General features: G+C 36.2%; 2 protein-coding genes across 3 annotated transcripts; both read left to right on the top strand.

Annotated features, from left to right (window-relative positions):
- The first annotated feature begins 1,834 nt into the window (after positions 1 to 1,834).
- On the top strand, positions 1,835 to 8,066 carry LOC113669770 (uncharacterized). 2 transcript variants are annotated; one of them, XM_089212911.1, is made up of 8 exons: positions 1,835 to 1,907; positions 4,491 to 4,768; positions 5,186 to 5,300; positions 5,559 to 5,681; positions 5,917 to 6,042; positions 6,553 to 6,586; positions 6,857 to 6,983; positions 7,180 to 8,066. In XM_089212911.1, exons 1-8 carry the CDS (start codon positions 1,835 to 1,837, stop codon positions 7,696 to 7,698), a joined length of 1,395 nt encoding a protein of 464 aa, XP_089069037.1. In that variant the 3' UTR covers positions 7,699 to 8,066. The 2 variants fall into 2 exon arrangements, with proteins under 2 accessions (XP_089069037.1, XP_089069036.1); XM_089212910.1 differs by lacking the exon at positions 1,835 to 1,907 and adding an exon at positions 2,930 to 3,391.
- A 2,589-nt stretch (positions 8,067 to 10,655) lies between these two features.
- Positions 10,656 to 16,408, top strand: LOC149042339 (uncharacterized). Its single transcript, XM_089212904.1, has 9 exons — positions 10,656 to 10,917; positions 12,094 to 12,371; positions 12,598 to 12,712; positions 12,797 to 12,916; positions 13,059 to 13,181; positions 13,580 to 13,705; positions 13,987 to 14,020; positions 14,267 to 14,393; positions 14,611 to 16,408. The coding sequence occupies exons 1-9, from the start codon at positions 10,845 to 10,847 to the stop codon at positions 15,127 to 15,129; spliced, it is 1,515 nt and encodes a 504-aa protein (XP_089069030.1). The 5' UTR covers positions 10,656 to 10,844; the 3' UTR covers positions 15,130 to 16,408.
- The last annotated feature ends 1,316 nt before the right edge of the window (positions 16,409 to 17,724 follow it).

Raw genomic sequence — 17,724 nt, 5'->3', positions numbered from 1 at the left:
AAGCATTTATATTTTCTGTTTAGTTTCTTGCTAAGAATATGGAAACCGATTTTAAGACTTTAATCACTGTTATGTCTGTACGATTGATTATTAAGTGACTCATCTAGAGGCTTCGTAAAAGTTAATTTATTCTCATCCAATGAATTGTTTTCTTGCTAGAACAAATCAAAAAATATCAGATTAAAACGAAAAGCAATGAGAAAACACCCAGGTCTCATTGGCTCCAAAAAAAGAAAGCTTTTACCATTAAAAAATAATAATAATTATAATAAAAATAAGATATTTCGCATCAATTTGCGCATAATTCGAGAAGTCGGTCGCAGAAATCATAGTAACCGTTTAACACCTGCATGTTATATGTTTAAAGGAGGTTTTGTTATGTATCTCCACAATAGGAAACTGTTTAAAGATAGCTTAACACTTCCTTAAACCACTAAATTATTAGTGATTGAAAGATACTTAGGCAGATAGTTTGTATGAGTACCTTTATGTGAATTTAATTGCGAATGGTTTTCATCTTTCCTTTTTGTTTTGTTGTTGTTGTTTTTTCCTTTAATTATTTATTTTATATCGTGCTCGTCATCCAAGTTCATATAGATATTTTTAACCTATCTATCATCTTTTTATTCATTTATTCATTTTTTTGTATTTTCTATTGGAAAATGTCAAAAGTTTACACTCGTAAATTATATTGTCTTCTAAGTTCTCTTTTGTTGTGCCGTTCAGTCTTCTTACTTGTGTCGGCTGGAGTGGTTTTTGTGTTTATTGCGCTGGTAAAGTTAGATTTTTGCCTCAGTTGTGGTTAACTTTTTCTCCAGCAAATAACTCCCGACGTCAGGGTATATCGACAAATTTGCGATTCCTGCTAGATATGTAGCTTTTGAGAAGTAATTTATTCGAAGAAAAAGAAGTTTTGCAATAAAGATCTTCTACAGTGACATGATCTTTGGAAAAGTTCTTTCTTCATTGATCTGGTTGTACATGGATTTCTTCAACGATTCAGTCCACTTTGCTAATTAAAGCTTACGAACTTCGTCTGCGCTGAGAACATTTTTGGGGAATTTTTGAAGGGAAATTTTTCTTACTCAAATATTTACATTCTTCTATGGAAATTATTGCCACGTGCAAGTTTCCTGCAGTTGGCAGTACGGATAATTGTTCGTAATTTATCTAGAAAGGTATTAACCTAGAAATTAAAATGGAAGATAAAAAGGGCAGCAAATGGATGGATGAATTGAAAAATTTAGGATGCCTAGATATCTTCAGACGGAGAAACTATCAATAAATGCTTAACCTCATTACTAAACCTAAACATTATAATGATTAATATGACTATTGTTATCATCGTCCCCACGTCTCATATGGCCATCTCTTTTACCAGTGTTTTCCTTTTTTGTACTATCTATAATTATCGAAGACTTCTCTGAGGCAGAGCAATACCGACAATTGAAGCTTATCTATAACTCCTATTTCTACTAATGAAATCTAAGTAAAGTATCAGAAGATATATATTTTCTATTTAGTTTCGTGCCGAGAATATGAAACCGACTTTTAGACTTTGACCACTGTCACGCCGTACGATTTATTATTAAGTGACTCATCGAGAGGATTTGGGAAAGTTAATTTATTTTGATCCAATGAATTGTTTTCGTGCTGGAACAAGGGCTAAGAATATCAGATTAAAACGAAGAGCAATAAGAAAACACCCAGGTCTCATTTGTTCAAAGAAAAAGAAAGCTTTTGCCATAAAAATAACAAGTAATAAAAATAAGATATTTTGGATCATTTGCACATAATTCGAGAAATCGCTCGCAGAAACTTGACGATCCGCGCGATGAAGAAGTCAATTTTTATCTTTGTTCTGTTACTTTTGTGTTTCGTGATACTCGCTTATGTCTCATCACAAGGTTAGCCTCACTATTACTGATTTTTGAGCGGGAATGGAGAAGGGACATTAGTCCTTCACAATTGTAGTTACCGTTAAACAGTCGCATGTTTTATGTTTAAAGGAGGTTTTGTTACTTATCTCCACAATACGAAACTGTTTAAAGATAACTTAACACTTCCTTAAACTTCTTAACCAAGTAAATTATTAGTGATGGATTTTGTTGTTTTTTTTTTCTTAATTTTTTCATTTATACCGGGCTCGTCATCCAAGTTCATATAGTGAAATATTTTTTACCTCTCTATCACCTTTTTACTCATTTTTTGCATTATATATTCGAACATGTGAAAAGTTTATAATCGTAAATTCAAAAACTCATTAATAATTCATAAGCCCATTAACCTATCAAATGGTAGATAATACATCACGTGCAGTGACTTTATATCGATAAACCTCATCTTTATTAATATGCGGTGTTTTATCAGATATAAAGACACTGCACGTGACTTATGAATATTAATTGATATCAACACAGAAACTGACACAACAAATGGTGGGAACATATTTAATGTTCTTTCAGCAAATTTCACACAGTAAATTTACTTTTGCACCAAATTAATAGTACAGTTGTGAAATACACATCTGGAAAAATTCTCTATTCCATTAGTAAAGTAATCTGGTAAAGGCATATTAGACAATACATCATCTGAAACTTCCTAATGTTTTTCTCGTATGCTAATTTCTAACGTTCACAAAAGCATAATTGTTATGAACTCTCTTGACACACGCTTTTCCAAGAATGTTTTTGAAGCCGTTCAAAAAACTCGCAGCACGTGTTTTTTCGGGTCAAAAACCACTCGGCTACACCTCGTGGTTTTAAACCCGATAAAACACTCCTGCTCGTTTTTTAAACATTACTTATATTGTCTTCTCAGTCTTCTTTTGTTATGCCGCTCAGTCCTCTTATTTATGTCGGCTGTAGTGCTTTTGCGTTTATTGCAAATAACTGAAGTTAAAGGCAAGTCAATCATAGAAGTTTCGAAGGAATATTTGGAGACGCGTATCTTTTTGGGGAAAATGAGAGTGAACTTTTGGAATTGACAGTCAATATATTTATTCTGAATACTTTCCATAACGGTGCCCCATAAGTTTTAGACTCGAATCGTTGCTATCTAAATACGATTGATTATTACTTGACTAATAGGAAAGCTAAGTAAAGTAACTTAAATTGTTTATTTTCACCCAATTGAATCGTTACTGGCACAATGACGAAAAGATATCATACTAAAACAAAGAATGATAAGATAATACCTGGGTTTCATTGGTTAAAAGTAAGTCAGGAGAGTTAAATCATTCAGACAAATTTTAATATCAAATTTTTGCATCAATTTGTACATCCTTCGGGAAGTCGGTTTCGGAAAGTGATAAGCGCCATGAAGAATTCGCTTTTTATCTTTTTTTTGTTACTGTTGTGCCCTATGATTTCTGCTTCTGTCTCATCGCAAGGTTAGTCTCACCATTACTCATTTACGAGCGGGAATAGAGAAGAGACGTTATTCTTTCATAATCATAGTTACCGTTTAACACCTCCATGTTATATTTTTAAAGGAGGTTTTGTTATTTACCTCTACGATAGGAAACTGTTTAAAAATAGCTTAACACTTCCTTGAAGTTTTAAACTAAATAAATTATTATTAATTATTCTTAGGCAGATAGTTTGTATGAATACCTTTGCGTGAATTTAACTGCGAATGGTTTTCATTTCTCCTTTTTGTTTTGTTGTGGTTTTTTTTAATTATTTCTTTTTTATCGAGCTCTTCATCCAAGTTTATATCTTGCAATATTTTCTTCCTCTCTATCTCCTCTTTTTTCAGTTATTCACTTTTTTTATTTTGTATTCGAACATGTGAAAAGTTTACACTCGTAAATTATATTGTCTTCTTAGTCTTCTTTTGTTATGCCGCTCTTCTTATTTGTGTCGGCTGTAGGGGTTTTTGTGATTATTGAGCCAGTAAAGTTAAATTTTTGTCTCTGTTGTGGTTAACTCTTTCTCCAATAAATAACTCCCAACATCAGAGAATATCGACAAATTTGCGATTCCTGCTAGATATGTAGCTTTTGAGAAGTAATTTATTCGGAAGAGGAGACAAAGATCTTCTAAGATAAAGATCTTCTGCAATGACAGGCTCTTTGCAAAAGTTCTTTGTTCCTCGATCTGGTTCATTCATGGATTTCTACAACGATCCAGTCCACTTTACCAATTAAAACCTACGAACTTTGTCTTTACTGAGAATATTTACTTTTTTTATTTTTTGGGGAGTTTTCGAATGGAAATTTTTCTTACTTAAATATGTACATTTTTTGTGGAAAATAATTGCCATCTGTAAGTTTCCTGCCGATAGGAGTACTGATAATTGTCTGTTATTTATGTAGAAATGTATTAACTTGCAAGTTAAGATGGAAGACAAAAAGGAAACCAAATGGATGGATGAATTAAAATAAATATATTCCTACACTTAACGACAGAGATTTGAAAAATGCATTTGTTTAAATATTCTCTTTTACCAATGTTTTCCTTCTTTTATATTTTTCATAAATTTCAAAGACTTCTGTGACGCAGACCAATGCCGAAAGTTGGAGTTTACCCCTGAAAAAACTTTTGATGGAAGACGTCTTATAAACCACGTCATTCGCATCGTTGAAGTTCTGACAATGAATTTTTGTGACAATATGTGTTATATGGAACCCGACTGTGTCAGCATTAATCTTTATAAACGAGTGAGTGGTCATGGAGCGTACAAATGTGAATTGAATAATGTTACTCACGAAAGACACGAACACGACCTGGAGAAGGTTGACGATTATGTTTATCATGCAGCTGAGGTGGGTGTTTCATCATTAGCAAATACTCATTTCAAGGAAAAGAAAGAACTAGTTTCCCGGTCATAAGCGTTGCAATTGTTACTTTAAGTGTAATATCACTGTCAATCTATCTCAATCTCTTCATATATTCTTAACCATTTATTCATCACTTCACGGGTTTATTTAGAACCAACTTCATGACCAGCGCCCAGTTGGCTTGTTAGCTCAGTTGGTAGAGCGCTGCACCGGTATCGCAGAGGTCATGGTTCAAATCCCGTACAGGCCTGAATTTTTTTCAGGCCTTATTTTCACTACTGCTTAAGTAGTGCACATTACTGCGAGGATCACTTTCATTCACATTATCATTATTGTTAGTTTAAATGCTGCTTGATTCCCATTTTATTAATAATTCAACGTATAATATTTTTTTCGCTTCAGAGCGCTTGTGTTGATAACCCTTGCAACAATAATTCTACTTGCCAAAGCGGTTTTACTGACAAAGGATATCGCTGTTTGTGTACCGCTGGATTCAAAGGTCCAAGATGTAAGAAAGGTAACGCCTGTCATGTCAAACGGTCGTATGCTCCTGTTGACTACAGTCTCATACACAACTTCGAAAGGTACCTGTAAAAGTTTAGGTCCGATTTATTATAAACTCACGCAAGAACTATGTAGCTCTTAACTGACTCTTTGCTAAAAAGCTGCTCCAAAATTGTAGGAGTATCATGTCGGATCCCACGTAGGTCTCAATAAATTTAGCTTTTTTCACATCTGCAATGATGACGTTCTCATTATAGAAGAATATTTTCAGATATCGACGAGTGTGCTGGAGGAACACAAGACTGCAGTAAAAATGCTGTTTGCAACAATACAAAAGGTTCTTATAACTGTTCATGTAAACCTGGATATTCTGGAAATGGACGGACTTGCGAAGGTAAACGTGACTAAGTTTAGATCCGGTATATTATAATCTCGCTGAATGATCCATACCCCAAACTGGTTGATGGTACTCTTCCATGGCTAAGAGAACTGGAGTAAAACTGCAAAACTCTCGAGACATCGAATCCAACGTTGGTCTTCATTCGCTTTTTACACTTTAGTTTGAAATCAGCATTAGTTTTAAAATTCATAGCAGAGACGACGTTCTAATTAAAGGAGGGTCTTTTCAGATATAGACGAGTGTGCAACAGGAAAAACGAACTGCAGTGCTGATGGCGTGTGCAACAATACTAAGGGATCGTACAACTGTACATGCAAAGGAGGATACTATGGAGATGGAAATATCTGCCGTTTGGGTAACATTTCTCCTGCTGTATTTCTTAAACTAGTTTTTGTACTGTTATTGTCTGTTAAGACTACTGTAATGAAAAGTTCGTTTATATTAATTATGTATATCGAGATAAAGATTTTATTTTAAATCAATGAAAACTTCGACAAATGCCTTGTTAGAAACTACCGAGAATTCAAACTAAAAACAAGCTAACTTCTTGATGGACGTGAAAACGTTTGCCTGCGAATATAGCAGTCTTATATGGTGTGCATTTGAAGCGTCGTGCGGCTTGAGTGAAAACGGCGAGGCCGCGATGGTTTGGGATGCTGCTTAAATTCGCGGCGCTGCTGCTCTTATTCTCATCTAGCGCATTAGACACCGCTAACAATGCAAGTTCCAATCAACAATCCAAGAACTTTATGTATGTCCTATTGACCATGTAGATTTTCCCTTTGAGAGCATTTCAAAACACCATCCTGTCTTTTTTCACTTTAAGGATTTATTGCTTTTGACATACGCTATCTTTTTTTTTCAGCTTCGACGTGTAAGGAAATTTTCGACCGGAATGTGTAAGTCAATTATTCACTTACAAGAACAAATCCGGAGCGGAATTTAATGAGAGAATATGAAAATACTAGTACTATTAATAATAATAATTCTGAAAATAATATTGCGCTAAGCATAGAAACCTTGATGATAAACTTCCACATTAGCCTCTCGCTTGAAAGGAATCGCCTAATCGAAAAGTACTTTATATCATTTACTGAATACAAGGAAGCCATGGTTTTCAACAAGTTTGGACTGAATCTCTTCTTTTATTAAGATTCTCTACTTCCTAGATCGAAAACGAGTGGCGAGGTTACCCTGCGCTTAGACTCAAAGCCAATATCTGTTTTCTGTCACATGGGAGACTTTGGATGCGGAGATGGAGGATGGACGCTGATCATGAAGATTAATGGCAGTGAGGTAAAAATTCATCTGCGAGCAAATTCACTGATGAGAGAGAAGCGGCCAGGTGGATGGCAAAATCTGCGGCTATTTCCCTGAAGAAACGTAAAGAGTTGCTTGTTTGCCCTCGCTTAGTGGGGAGCTTGGAACAAGCTATTACTGAGATCTTATTGAAAATAAAAACACAAATTTTTTTCTTTGTTATGAATTTCAGAGAACATTCCATTACGATTCCCAGTTTTGGAGCAACAGAAGTGCTTACAACCTTCGAGGAGGCAAGACTGGCTTTGACTTACAAGAGACAAAGTTACCGACCTTTTGGACCACATCCTTCTCCAAGATATGTCTTGGTATGAAGATCGGTAATCAGCTCAGATTCATCGTCATCAACAAGCGGGCCGACTCTCTCCACTCCCTTATTGCTGATGGGAAATACCGCAACACCTCACTGGGCCGTGAAACGTGGAAGTGGCTGATTGGCTCACAGGCCTCCTTGCAGCCCAAATGCAGTAAGGAAGGATTCAATGCGGTGGGAGACAGCCCTAGTTTTTCCAAAGCAAGAATCAGCATCACCGCTAACCAGCAGAATGACTGTTCCTCCTGTAACTCACGAATTGGTTTTGGCACAGGAGGTCTATATGATGACTCCAACACGTGTGGAAATGAGGCAACGCTCCAGCCAGATAATGGAAACAAGCACATCAAAGCCATAGGGTACATCCTGGTACAGTGACAGGGGACACAGTTAACTCCCCAAAGTTAAAGCCGAGAAGCCATCATGAATCAGAAAATGTAGAATCCTAAAGCTCACCAGCTTATAAAACGGGTTCGAAAATACCTCCTCCTTTGTCCAATTTGTCTTAAATATAACTTTTGTTTTTAATATAGTCTTAGAAGTTTTAATTGTGCAAAGCCAATTCGAAGTAGAAATTGGAAATGAAGACATATTTGATGTATTCATATTTCGTCGCAAACTGTACGTCAAAGGAGGTCATGATCTGATCACGCACTGAAGGAAGTATTTTCGCTCCACGCCCACAAAGGCCTAAAATATGTATATGTAGGTTAAAGGGTAATAACTAATAAAACACTCAGTTCAAACTGATGCAACGTTGTTTTCTGAAGATGTTATCAGAAGTGATTAAGAGTTTCTAATTTCTGATCCAAATTGACTTTTAATGAGTTTTCACACGTAGCCAGGAGCATCATACCATTGAATCATTTAAAACCATTTTAACTCGAGCACTTTATTTAAGCCTCTCAAAGGTGCCTTGCCCTAAAAACATTTTAATTTTTTGCAAAAGATAAAATGAATTTCTGCGCAAAATATTTTTTTCAAAATAGAATCTTACCGTTGAGTTCGATTTGATCGTTCGTTATCTGATTGTTTGGACGAAAGTTGTCCTGAAACGATGACTGTTGTCGGTAGCAGTGACTAATATTTGACAACCATGACAAAGGAAGGAAATAGGAATCACACCGCCGACTGACACTCAGCGCATGTTAACCACGGAAAAACTGAACAATCAATTTTATAATACCGGGTGGCAGCGTGATGTATCGGCTAATACATAATAATTAGTTCTGTTAGTTCTCAGCTATTTTGCCTTCTTACGCGGTCGATTCAATTTTTTACAGAGACCAATGATGTTCGTGGACTTGCGTTTCTGTCACCTGTTATCGGTTGAAATATTTTCTACCTATCTATCCATCTCTATCCACCTCTTTCATCATCTCTCTCTTATTATCCACCTCTTTCATCATCTCTCTCTCTTATTATCCACCTCTTTCATCATCTCTCTCTCTTATTATTATTTTTTTGATGCCGCTCTTCTTGTTTGTGTCTGCTGCAATAGTTATTTTGTGCTGCCAGGTCAGATCTGTTTTTCTCATTTTTTCTCACCTTTTTCTCAAACAAATTACTACTCCAGGCAGGAAATATCAACAAATTTACCTGTTAAGATAGTTATGTAGCTTTGTGTAGTAATTTAATCGGCTGAAGAACTGCATGTTAATTCGATGAAGCTCTCCTACAGTGTATACTCTTTGCAAAAGTTAATTGGTCATTGATTCCTTCAACAATTCAATCCACTTAACTAATTAAAACTAAGAACTTGCGTTTTAGTTGAATAAATTTATTTCTCTTAATTTTGGGGGAATTTTGGAAAGTCAATTTCTTACCTAAATATTTACATTTTCTGTGGAAATTAATTGCTATTTGGGAGTTTCCCGCGGGTGGCAGCACAGATAATTGCGACTGAGAAATTGAAATGGAAGACAAGTGCCCAAAGGGGTTTTAAATAGTCTGAATATGAACAGAAATGGATGGATGACTTTAACAATTAATAATACTTAAATATTCAGACGGATAAACTGTTTAAATAAATAAAATTAAATTAAATAAATAAAATATTCAGATAGATAATCTCAACTGATAAACATATATTTATGTGTGTGTGAGTGTTTTATCTCCTAAATTTCTAAGACTTCTCTTTAGCAAACCAATGTCGATAGTTGGAATTTACTCATGAAAAAGCATTTGATGGAACACGTCTTATAAATTACATGATTCGCATCGTTGAAATCATGTCAATGGATTTTTATGAGAGCATGTACTTTATGGAACTTGACTGTGACAGCATTAATCTTAATAAATGAGTGAGTGGTCATGGAGGTACAAATGTGAATTGAATAATGTGACTCACGAAAGACAAGAACGCGATGTGAAGAAGAAATATCATTATTTTTGATGATTTTAGATATATGAAGTTTATATATTTGCACTGCGGTGAAGAGATAAAATTAAGAGATCCTAGTAGCTAAGAACATTACTGAAACGAGTAGTTGAAAATAGGACCTGAAAAAAAAAATTAGGCCCATAAGGGATTTGAACCCATGACCTCTGTGATACTGGTGCAGCGCTCTACCAACTGAGCTAACAAGCCAAGTGGGAGCTAGTCAATGTGTTGGGTCCAATTAAACCATCCAAGTAGTGAATGATGATTTTAGATATATGAAATTCATATATTTGCACTGCGGTGAAGAGATGAAATTAAGAGATCCTCGCAGCTAAGAACACTACTGAAACAAATGGTTGAAAATAGGATCTGAAAAAAAAAATCCAGGCCCGTCATATCATCATCATTATTTTTATCATACAGCTGAGGCAGGTGTTGTATCATTAACAAATAATCATTTCAAGAGAAAAAATAAAACTATTTTCCCTGTCATAAAAGGTTGAAATTATTTCTTTAATTCTAATATCATTGCCAATACTTTTGTCTCTTGCGTTATCGTTAATATTGCTTTAAATGCTGCTCGTTTTTCATGTTGTTAATATTTCAACGTAGGATAGACAGAAATGGCTTCAATGCCAACCAAGTAGCAGTTGCAACGCCTGTGACTCCAGTTGTGGCTTTGGTAGAGAACGACACAAGGATGAATTCAACACGTGCGGCAAAAAAAAAGTTACGTATGCGCCATGAAAATGGAAACAAACCCATGAAAGCCGTGCGAAAAAAATGTGAATGTAAGGTAGTGGGTAGTTGCATTCCTATTTCTACCAATGAAAGCCAAGTAAAGCATCAGAAGCATTTATATTTTCTGTTTAGTTTCTTGCTAAGAATATGGAAACCGAATTTTAGACTTTAACCACTGTTACGTCCGTTCGATTAATTATTAAAATTAATTGTTTTCATGCTGGACTAATGGCTAAAGATATCAAATTAAAACGAAGAACAATAAGGATTCGCCCAGGTCTCATTGGTTAAAAAAAAACCAGAAAGCTTTTACCATAACAAAAAGAATCCAAATAAGATATCTCATATCAATTTGCACATAATTCGAGAAGTCGGTCGCAGAAACTTGGAGATCCATGTGATGAAGAATTCGATTTTTATCTTTGCTCTGTTACTTTTGTGCTTCATGATACTTGCTTATGTCTCATCACAAGGTTAGCCTCACTATTACTCATTTATGATGGGGAATAGAGAAGGGACATTAGTCCTTCATAATCATAGCTATTGTTTAAAACCTGCATGTTATATGTTTGAAGGAGGTTTTGTTATTTATCTCCACAATAGGAAACTGTTTAAAGATAGCTTAACATTTCCTTAAACTTGTTAATCAAGTAAATTATTAGTGAGGGAAAGATACTTGGCCAAATAGTTTGTATGAGTGCCTCTATGAAAAATTGATTGCGAATGGTTTTCATTTCTCTTTTTTTTTTTTTTTTTTGCGTTGTTATTTTTTTTTTTTTTATAATTATCTTTTTTTTTATCGGGTTCGTCATCCAAGCTGGTACATTGTAATATTTTCTACCTCTTCATCACCTCTTTATTTATATTTTGTATTCAAACATGTGATAAGTTTACACTCGTAAATTATGTGGTCGTCTTCGTCGTCTTTTGTTGTGCCGCTCAGTCTTTTCATTTGTGTCAGCTGGAGTGGTTTTTGTGTTTATTGCGCCGGTAAAGTTAGATTTTTGCCTCAGTTGTGGTTAACTTTTTCTCCAGTAAATAACTTCCAACGTCAGGGAATATCGACAAAGTTGTGATTCCAGCAAGATATGTAGCTTTTGAGAAGTAATTTGATCGGATGAAGAAGACGTTTTGCAATAAAGATCTTCTGCGGTGACAGGCTCTTTGCAAAAATTCTTTGTTCGTTGATCTGGTTTATTTCAAAGATAATTTTTCAACGATTCAATCCACCTTACTAATTAAATCCTTTTAAATGAATGAATTTCGTCTTTACTGAGAAAATTTACTTTTTATTTTTGTGGAATTTTTGAATGGAAATTTGTCTTACTTAAATATGAGCATTTTTTGTGCAATTTAATTATCATCTGCAAGTTTTTTTGCAGATGGCAGTACGGATAATTGTCCGTAACTTATCTAGAAAGGTATTAACCTGAAAACTAAAATGGAAGAAAAAAAGGGAAGAAAATGGATGGATGAATTGAAATAAATATATTCCAACGGTGAAACTATCAATAAATGCTTAACCTCATTACTAGACCTAACCATTATCATTATTACCATTTTTATTGTTATCATCGTCTTGACGTCTCCTATTGTCATATGTTTTACAAGTGTTTTCCTTTTTCTTATATCTTTAATAAATTTCAAAGAATTTTCTGACGCAGACCAATGCCGCGTGTTGGAGTTTACGCCTGAAAAAGCAATTGACGGCAAACGTCTTATGGACCACGTCATTCGCATCGTTGAAGTTCTGACAATGAATTTTTGTGAGAACATGTGTTATATGGAACCCGACTGCGTCAGCATTAATCTTGATAAACGAGTGAGTGGACATGGTGGGTACAAATGCGAATTGAATAATGTTACTCACGAAAGACACGAACACGACCTGAAGAAGAAAGAACGTTATTTTTATCATGCAGCTGAGGTAGGTGTTGCATCATTAGCAAATACTCATTTTAAGTGGGATAAAAAAAAAAACCCAGTTTTCCGGTTATAAGCGTTGCAATTGTTACTTTTATTCCAATATGACTGTGAATATTTTTATCTCTAGTATTACCATTATTGTTGGTTCAAATACTGCTCGTTTCCATTTTAATAATATTTTTAACGTATGATAGTGAGATTGCTACCATTTCTTTTTTTGGCTTCAGAGCGCTTGTGTTGATAACCCTTGCGATAACAATGCAACTTGTCAAAGTGGTTTTACTGACAAAGGATATCGCTGTTTGTGCCTCACTGGGTTCAAAGGTCCAAGCTGTAAGGAAGGTAATCCCTATCATGCCAAACCGGCCGTTAGCTCGTGTTTAAATCTGTAATGAAGACATTCTAATGAAAAAAGAGTATTTTCAGATATCGATGAGTGTGCTGGAACACAAGACTGCAGTGAAAATGCTGTTTGCAACAATACCAAAGGTTCCTATAAGTGTTCATGTAAACGTGGATATTCTGGGGATGGACGGACTTGCGAAGGTAAACGTGACCAAAGCTCTCATTTTATTTAAATAAGAAGGGAATGGAAACTAAAGACACAAATCTCAAGCCAAAAAATGATAACAACTAGTCATGTGCTTCAGGGTTTTCCGCACTTAATCGGTTCCCTTGAATTTTACAGATGTAAACGAGTGTGCCGATGGAACACCCAACTGCAGTGCTGATGCTATGTGCAACAATACCAAGGGATCGTATCGCTGCAAATGCAAACCAGGATTTACTGGAGATGGATGGACTTGCAAAGGTAAAACAGAGCCTAGTTCCAGAGTCTAATGCTAATTAACTAATTATTGATAAATGTAAATATATGTTGCTTGTTATTGGTATGATTTAGCTTTGTACTTTTAAAAATTATATACTCTATGAAAAAGACGAACAGAAGATTTAAATAGAAGAGGAATCAGCAGAGTATTATCGGCACCTTCCGAAAGTCCTTTAAAAGGTGAAGCCCGCTGTATTACATTCGCGCTCAATAATCAGTTCCCAAATGGGTTGATGGCACTCTTGGATGGTCAAGAGAGCTGCAGCAAAACTTCAAGACTCTGAAGACATCGGATTCAACGCAAGTGTCCATTTGTTGTTTATATTAGTTTTAAAGTTAATTTCATTAAAGAAGTTCTAATTAAAGGAGAGTCTTTTCAGATATCGACGAGTGCGCTCTAGGAACACAAAACTGCAGTGCTGATGCTGTGTGCAACAATACTAAGGGATCGTACAACTGTACATGTAAATCAGGATACTATGGAGTTGGAAGTATCTGCCTTTTGGGTAACATTTCTCCTGCAGTGTTACGGTAGCTTTCTGTCATATATATATATACATTTATATATATATATATATATATATATATATATATATATATATATATATATATATATATGTATGTATGCGTGCGTGCGTGCACGCACGCGTGTGTGTGTGTGTGTGTGTGAACATTACATATTCCCCGTTCTACGTGTAAATTTCCGCCTTGGAGAATTTCAAAACACCATCCGATCCTCTTTTCTTAAGAGGTTCATTGCTGTTGACATATCTTTCCTTTTTTTCAGCTTCGACATGCAAGGAAATTTTTGACCGGAATGTGTAAGTCAATCATTCTCGGACAAAAAGAGAGCCAGAGCAGAATACTAGTAGTAATACTGATAATTCTGAAATTGATCTTTCGTTAAGCATAGAAAACCTGAGAATAAACTTTCAAACTAGCTTTTCTCTTGATAGGAATCGCCTAATCGAAAAGAACTTTGTGTCATTTACTGAGTTCATGGAAGCCATGGCTTTCGACAAGTTTGAACTGAATTTCTCCATTTAAGAAGATTCTTTATTTCATAGATCGGAAAAAAGTGGTGAGGTTACCCTGCACTTAGACTACAAGCCAATTTCTGTTTTCTGTTACATGAGAGATTTTGGATGCGGAGATGGAGGATGGACGCCGATCGTGAAGATTAATGGCAATAAGGTAACAACTTATCCGCCAAGAAATTCACTGTTGATTAAAGAAGGTGCGGAGAAGCGACAGGGGATGGGCGAAATCTACGGCTATTTTCCTGGAAAGCTTTAGGGGTCGTCGAAAGTCCCTTGCTTGTCTCCACTAAGTAGGAGCATGGAACAGGCTATTACTGATATCTTTATTGAAAATAAAAATAAAAAATTTTCTTATTTTTCATAAATTTCAGAGCACATTTCATTACGATTCCCAGTTTTGGAGCAACAGAATTGCTTACAACCTTCCAGGAAGCAAGACTGGCTTTGACTCACAAGAGACGAAGCTACCGACCTACTGGAACACATCCTTCTCCAAGATCTGTCTCGGTATGAAGATCGATAATCAGCTCAGATTTATTGTCATCAATAAGCAAGCCAACTCACTTTACTCACTGATCGCTGACGGTCAATACCGGCACACCACACTGGGCCCTGGCACGTGGAAGACGCTGGTTGGTTCACAGGCCTCATTGCAGCCTCACTGCAATAAGGAAGGATTCAATGCAGTGGGAGACAACACTTATCAATCTAAAGCAAGAATCGGCATCACCGCTAACCAGCAGAATGACTGTTCCTCCTGTGATTCCCGAATTGGTTTTGGCACAGGAGGTCGACATGATGATTCCAACACGTGTGGAAATGAGGCAACGCGCTCGCCAGATAATGGAAACAAGCACATCAAAGCCATGGGGTACATTCTGGTACAGTGATAAGGGACACAATTAACTTCCTAAACTTTAAGCCGAAAAGCCATCATGAAGTAGAATTTCTTCTGTTTAAATTGAACGTAGACTAGCGAGTTTGAAATCATAAACGTCTTAAGAGTATTGTTCCTTTATCTCTGGAAATTATTATTATTATCATCACTTTTATTATTATTATTACTGTTATATGCTATATGATATGTTATTGCAATTAACATATCCACGCAAGGCCAGAAGCATCTGGGCGCTGTCTTAGGCTTTAGAACCTACCTGGAGGAGTACGTGAACGGAAAAAACTAGGAATGGGTCGATCAAATTGTCAAGCTGGTAGAATTTACTGCGATGTATCCACAGGCTATATACGCAGCCTTCACATTCGGGTTGAAACATGGTGAGCTTCCCATCTTCCTTCTTCTATCTTCGAACATTATCCGATATTGAAGATCGCCTATTCCTGTTATCACAGGGCACACCTGCACGGTAGTTGAGTGTGATTTGTTACCATAACCTGTAAGGATGGGTTGTCCTGGGATCACAAACCTATGTCATATTGTAGCCTCGGAATACGAAGCTTCAATTGCGATAACTGAACCACTAGTCAGACAGATAGCGACGCAGTCGCACGAGCTCCCGGACGATGACGCAACTAGAGCGCTACAGCAATGTAAAGGTAGAGATAAAGATGCGCGCCATAGAGAAGATCTAGAGGAAGTGAAGAATGCCTTTCCTGAAAAAAACCAAGAGAGCTACCGACCTTGCTGCGGAGAAAGGGGCATCTAGCTGTCTAGGTGGCTTACAGTTACCCTTTCAAAGACGCCATTCATCTGAGATATGATTGGCAAGTGAGCGACACCCCGTCTACTTGTGAGTGTGGAGATTTCTTTGGTGTAGATCACGCCATGGTATGCAGACATGGAGGCTTCATCTTTCAAAGACATGACGGACTGTGTGATTTAGAAGCCGAAATGCTAAATAAGGTTTGCACTGACGTCCAAATTGAACCAGTACTTCAGGAGATAAGCGGAGAAGAGCTAACACCTAGTGCGAACAAAGCAGCGGATGCACGGCTCCACATTCGTGCTCGTGGCTTCTGGGAACGGCAGGGCTCTGCCTTTTTAGATGTTAGGGTGTGTTAGAAGTAAATATAAACGAAGCGTGCATCCATTAGTTTTTCGAAGATTTTTATTAGACATTTTAGTGTATTTCTCAGCTTTTTAAGGATTTTATCATAATATTTGTAAATATTTTTAGTGATTATAGTGAAGAAAGGATTTTAAAAAAGAAACCATTATTTTTATTGTGTTTATTTTTAGATTATGCTTTGTTTTGTTCGCTTGAACTTTAGGATATTTGTTTCCTTTGATCATGCCCTGACTAATCTTCAGTAAGAATACATAATTCGAATTTTTCACCGAGCAACCCACTATTTTATGTGGCAGTCCCATCCATTAATGTTTGGTTTCCCCTTACAAACAGCTTCTAACTGCACTCAATACTATTCCATTTTCATCGAAGGATCACTACCGATGAAAATCCTGCCACGACACCATGAGGCCATTCCACACATGCTTTATTTCCCTACTATCACTAAGACATTCGATCACGATTATCATCAAAAGCTGTCACTTATCTCCTTGAAATCAGAGTTTTAATTTATCTTCTAACTATGGTATATAAATTAGAACTCTGCAAGATGATATTTTTTTTCGCTCTCCTCTTCTCGCACATGACTCGCTCTGCGCTCAAAGCGTGTTTACCCCCGCCTGCTTTTGTATTGTTTTAAAATCGACACCTGCTCTACAGGCTTTTATGATTTGCATGAATCCAATATTATACCGCATCATTTGTGTCTCAACCATGACATTCATGAAATCCAAATTATGACAAAAAATTTAAGACAGTAGAGTGATCAGTGCTACGTAAGCAATTTCGAGGCAAACTTAGCGCGGACTTTAAAAATATCAAGACACGAAAACAACCATGGAGTCTCAATACGATCGCCTGTTGTTATGTAAAAAGGTCTATTAGACAAACCAAAAAAAAGCCTCCAGCAACAATATCCGTAATATCCATAGATCTTCTGCACCTGAAAAAAGAGGTCGACAGAGAAAAAGCACCGGGGGAAAGAAGTCGATATATTTGAAAGTTTACATACTCAGATGTCAATCTTGTTGAAGTTCTATTTTATGACATAACTTTTTGGGGTAAGAAGAAAGATCTTTTGAACGAGATTCTTCGCGTTTCCCTAGGAAGAATTTCCTAAGATTAGGTTGAAAGTTGCCGTTCTTATAGCCAGTTGATGGAAGTTAGGGGGCAGAAAACAAACATTTGCGGAAACCGCAATGATCGGCAGGTAGAATTTCACATAGTGGAAAAACTGTGGGTGATTACACCGTGGCAAACTAAGCAAATTAAAAAAAAAAAAAAAGAAGAAGAAAAAAAAAAAAAGAAAAAAAAGCCAAAGTACCGCAAGGGAGCATCTCCTTTTGCAGCGTTTTAACTCAAGAACAAATACCGTTATGTGAATACGAACTATAGCAAACGACGGTTCGACCACTGATTATTATTTCATTTAGGATTTCTAGTGATCTTGAAGGCAGA

The sequence above is a fragment of the Pocillopora damicornis genome, chromosome 7 (genome assembly GCF_964200805.1).
Source record: "Pocillopora damicornis chromosome 7, jaPocDami1.2, whole genome shotgun sequence".
Taxonomy (NCBI): Eukaryota; Metazoa; Cnidaria; class Anthozoa; order Scleractinia; family Pocilloporidae; genus Pocillopora; species Pocillopora damicornis.
This window is presented reverse-complemented; position numbering and strand designations above follow the sequence as displayed.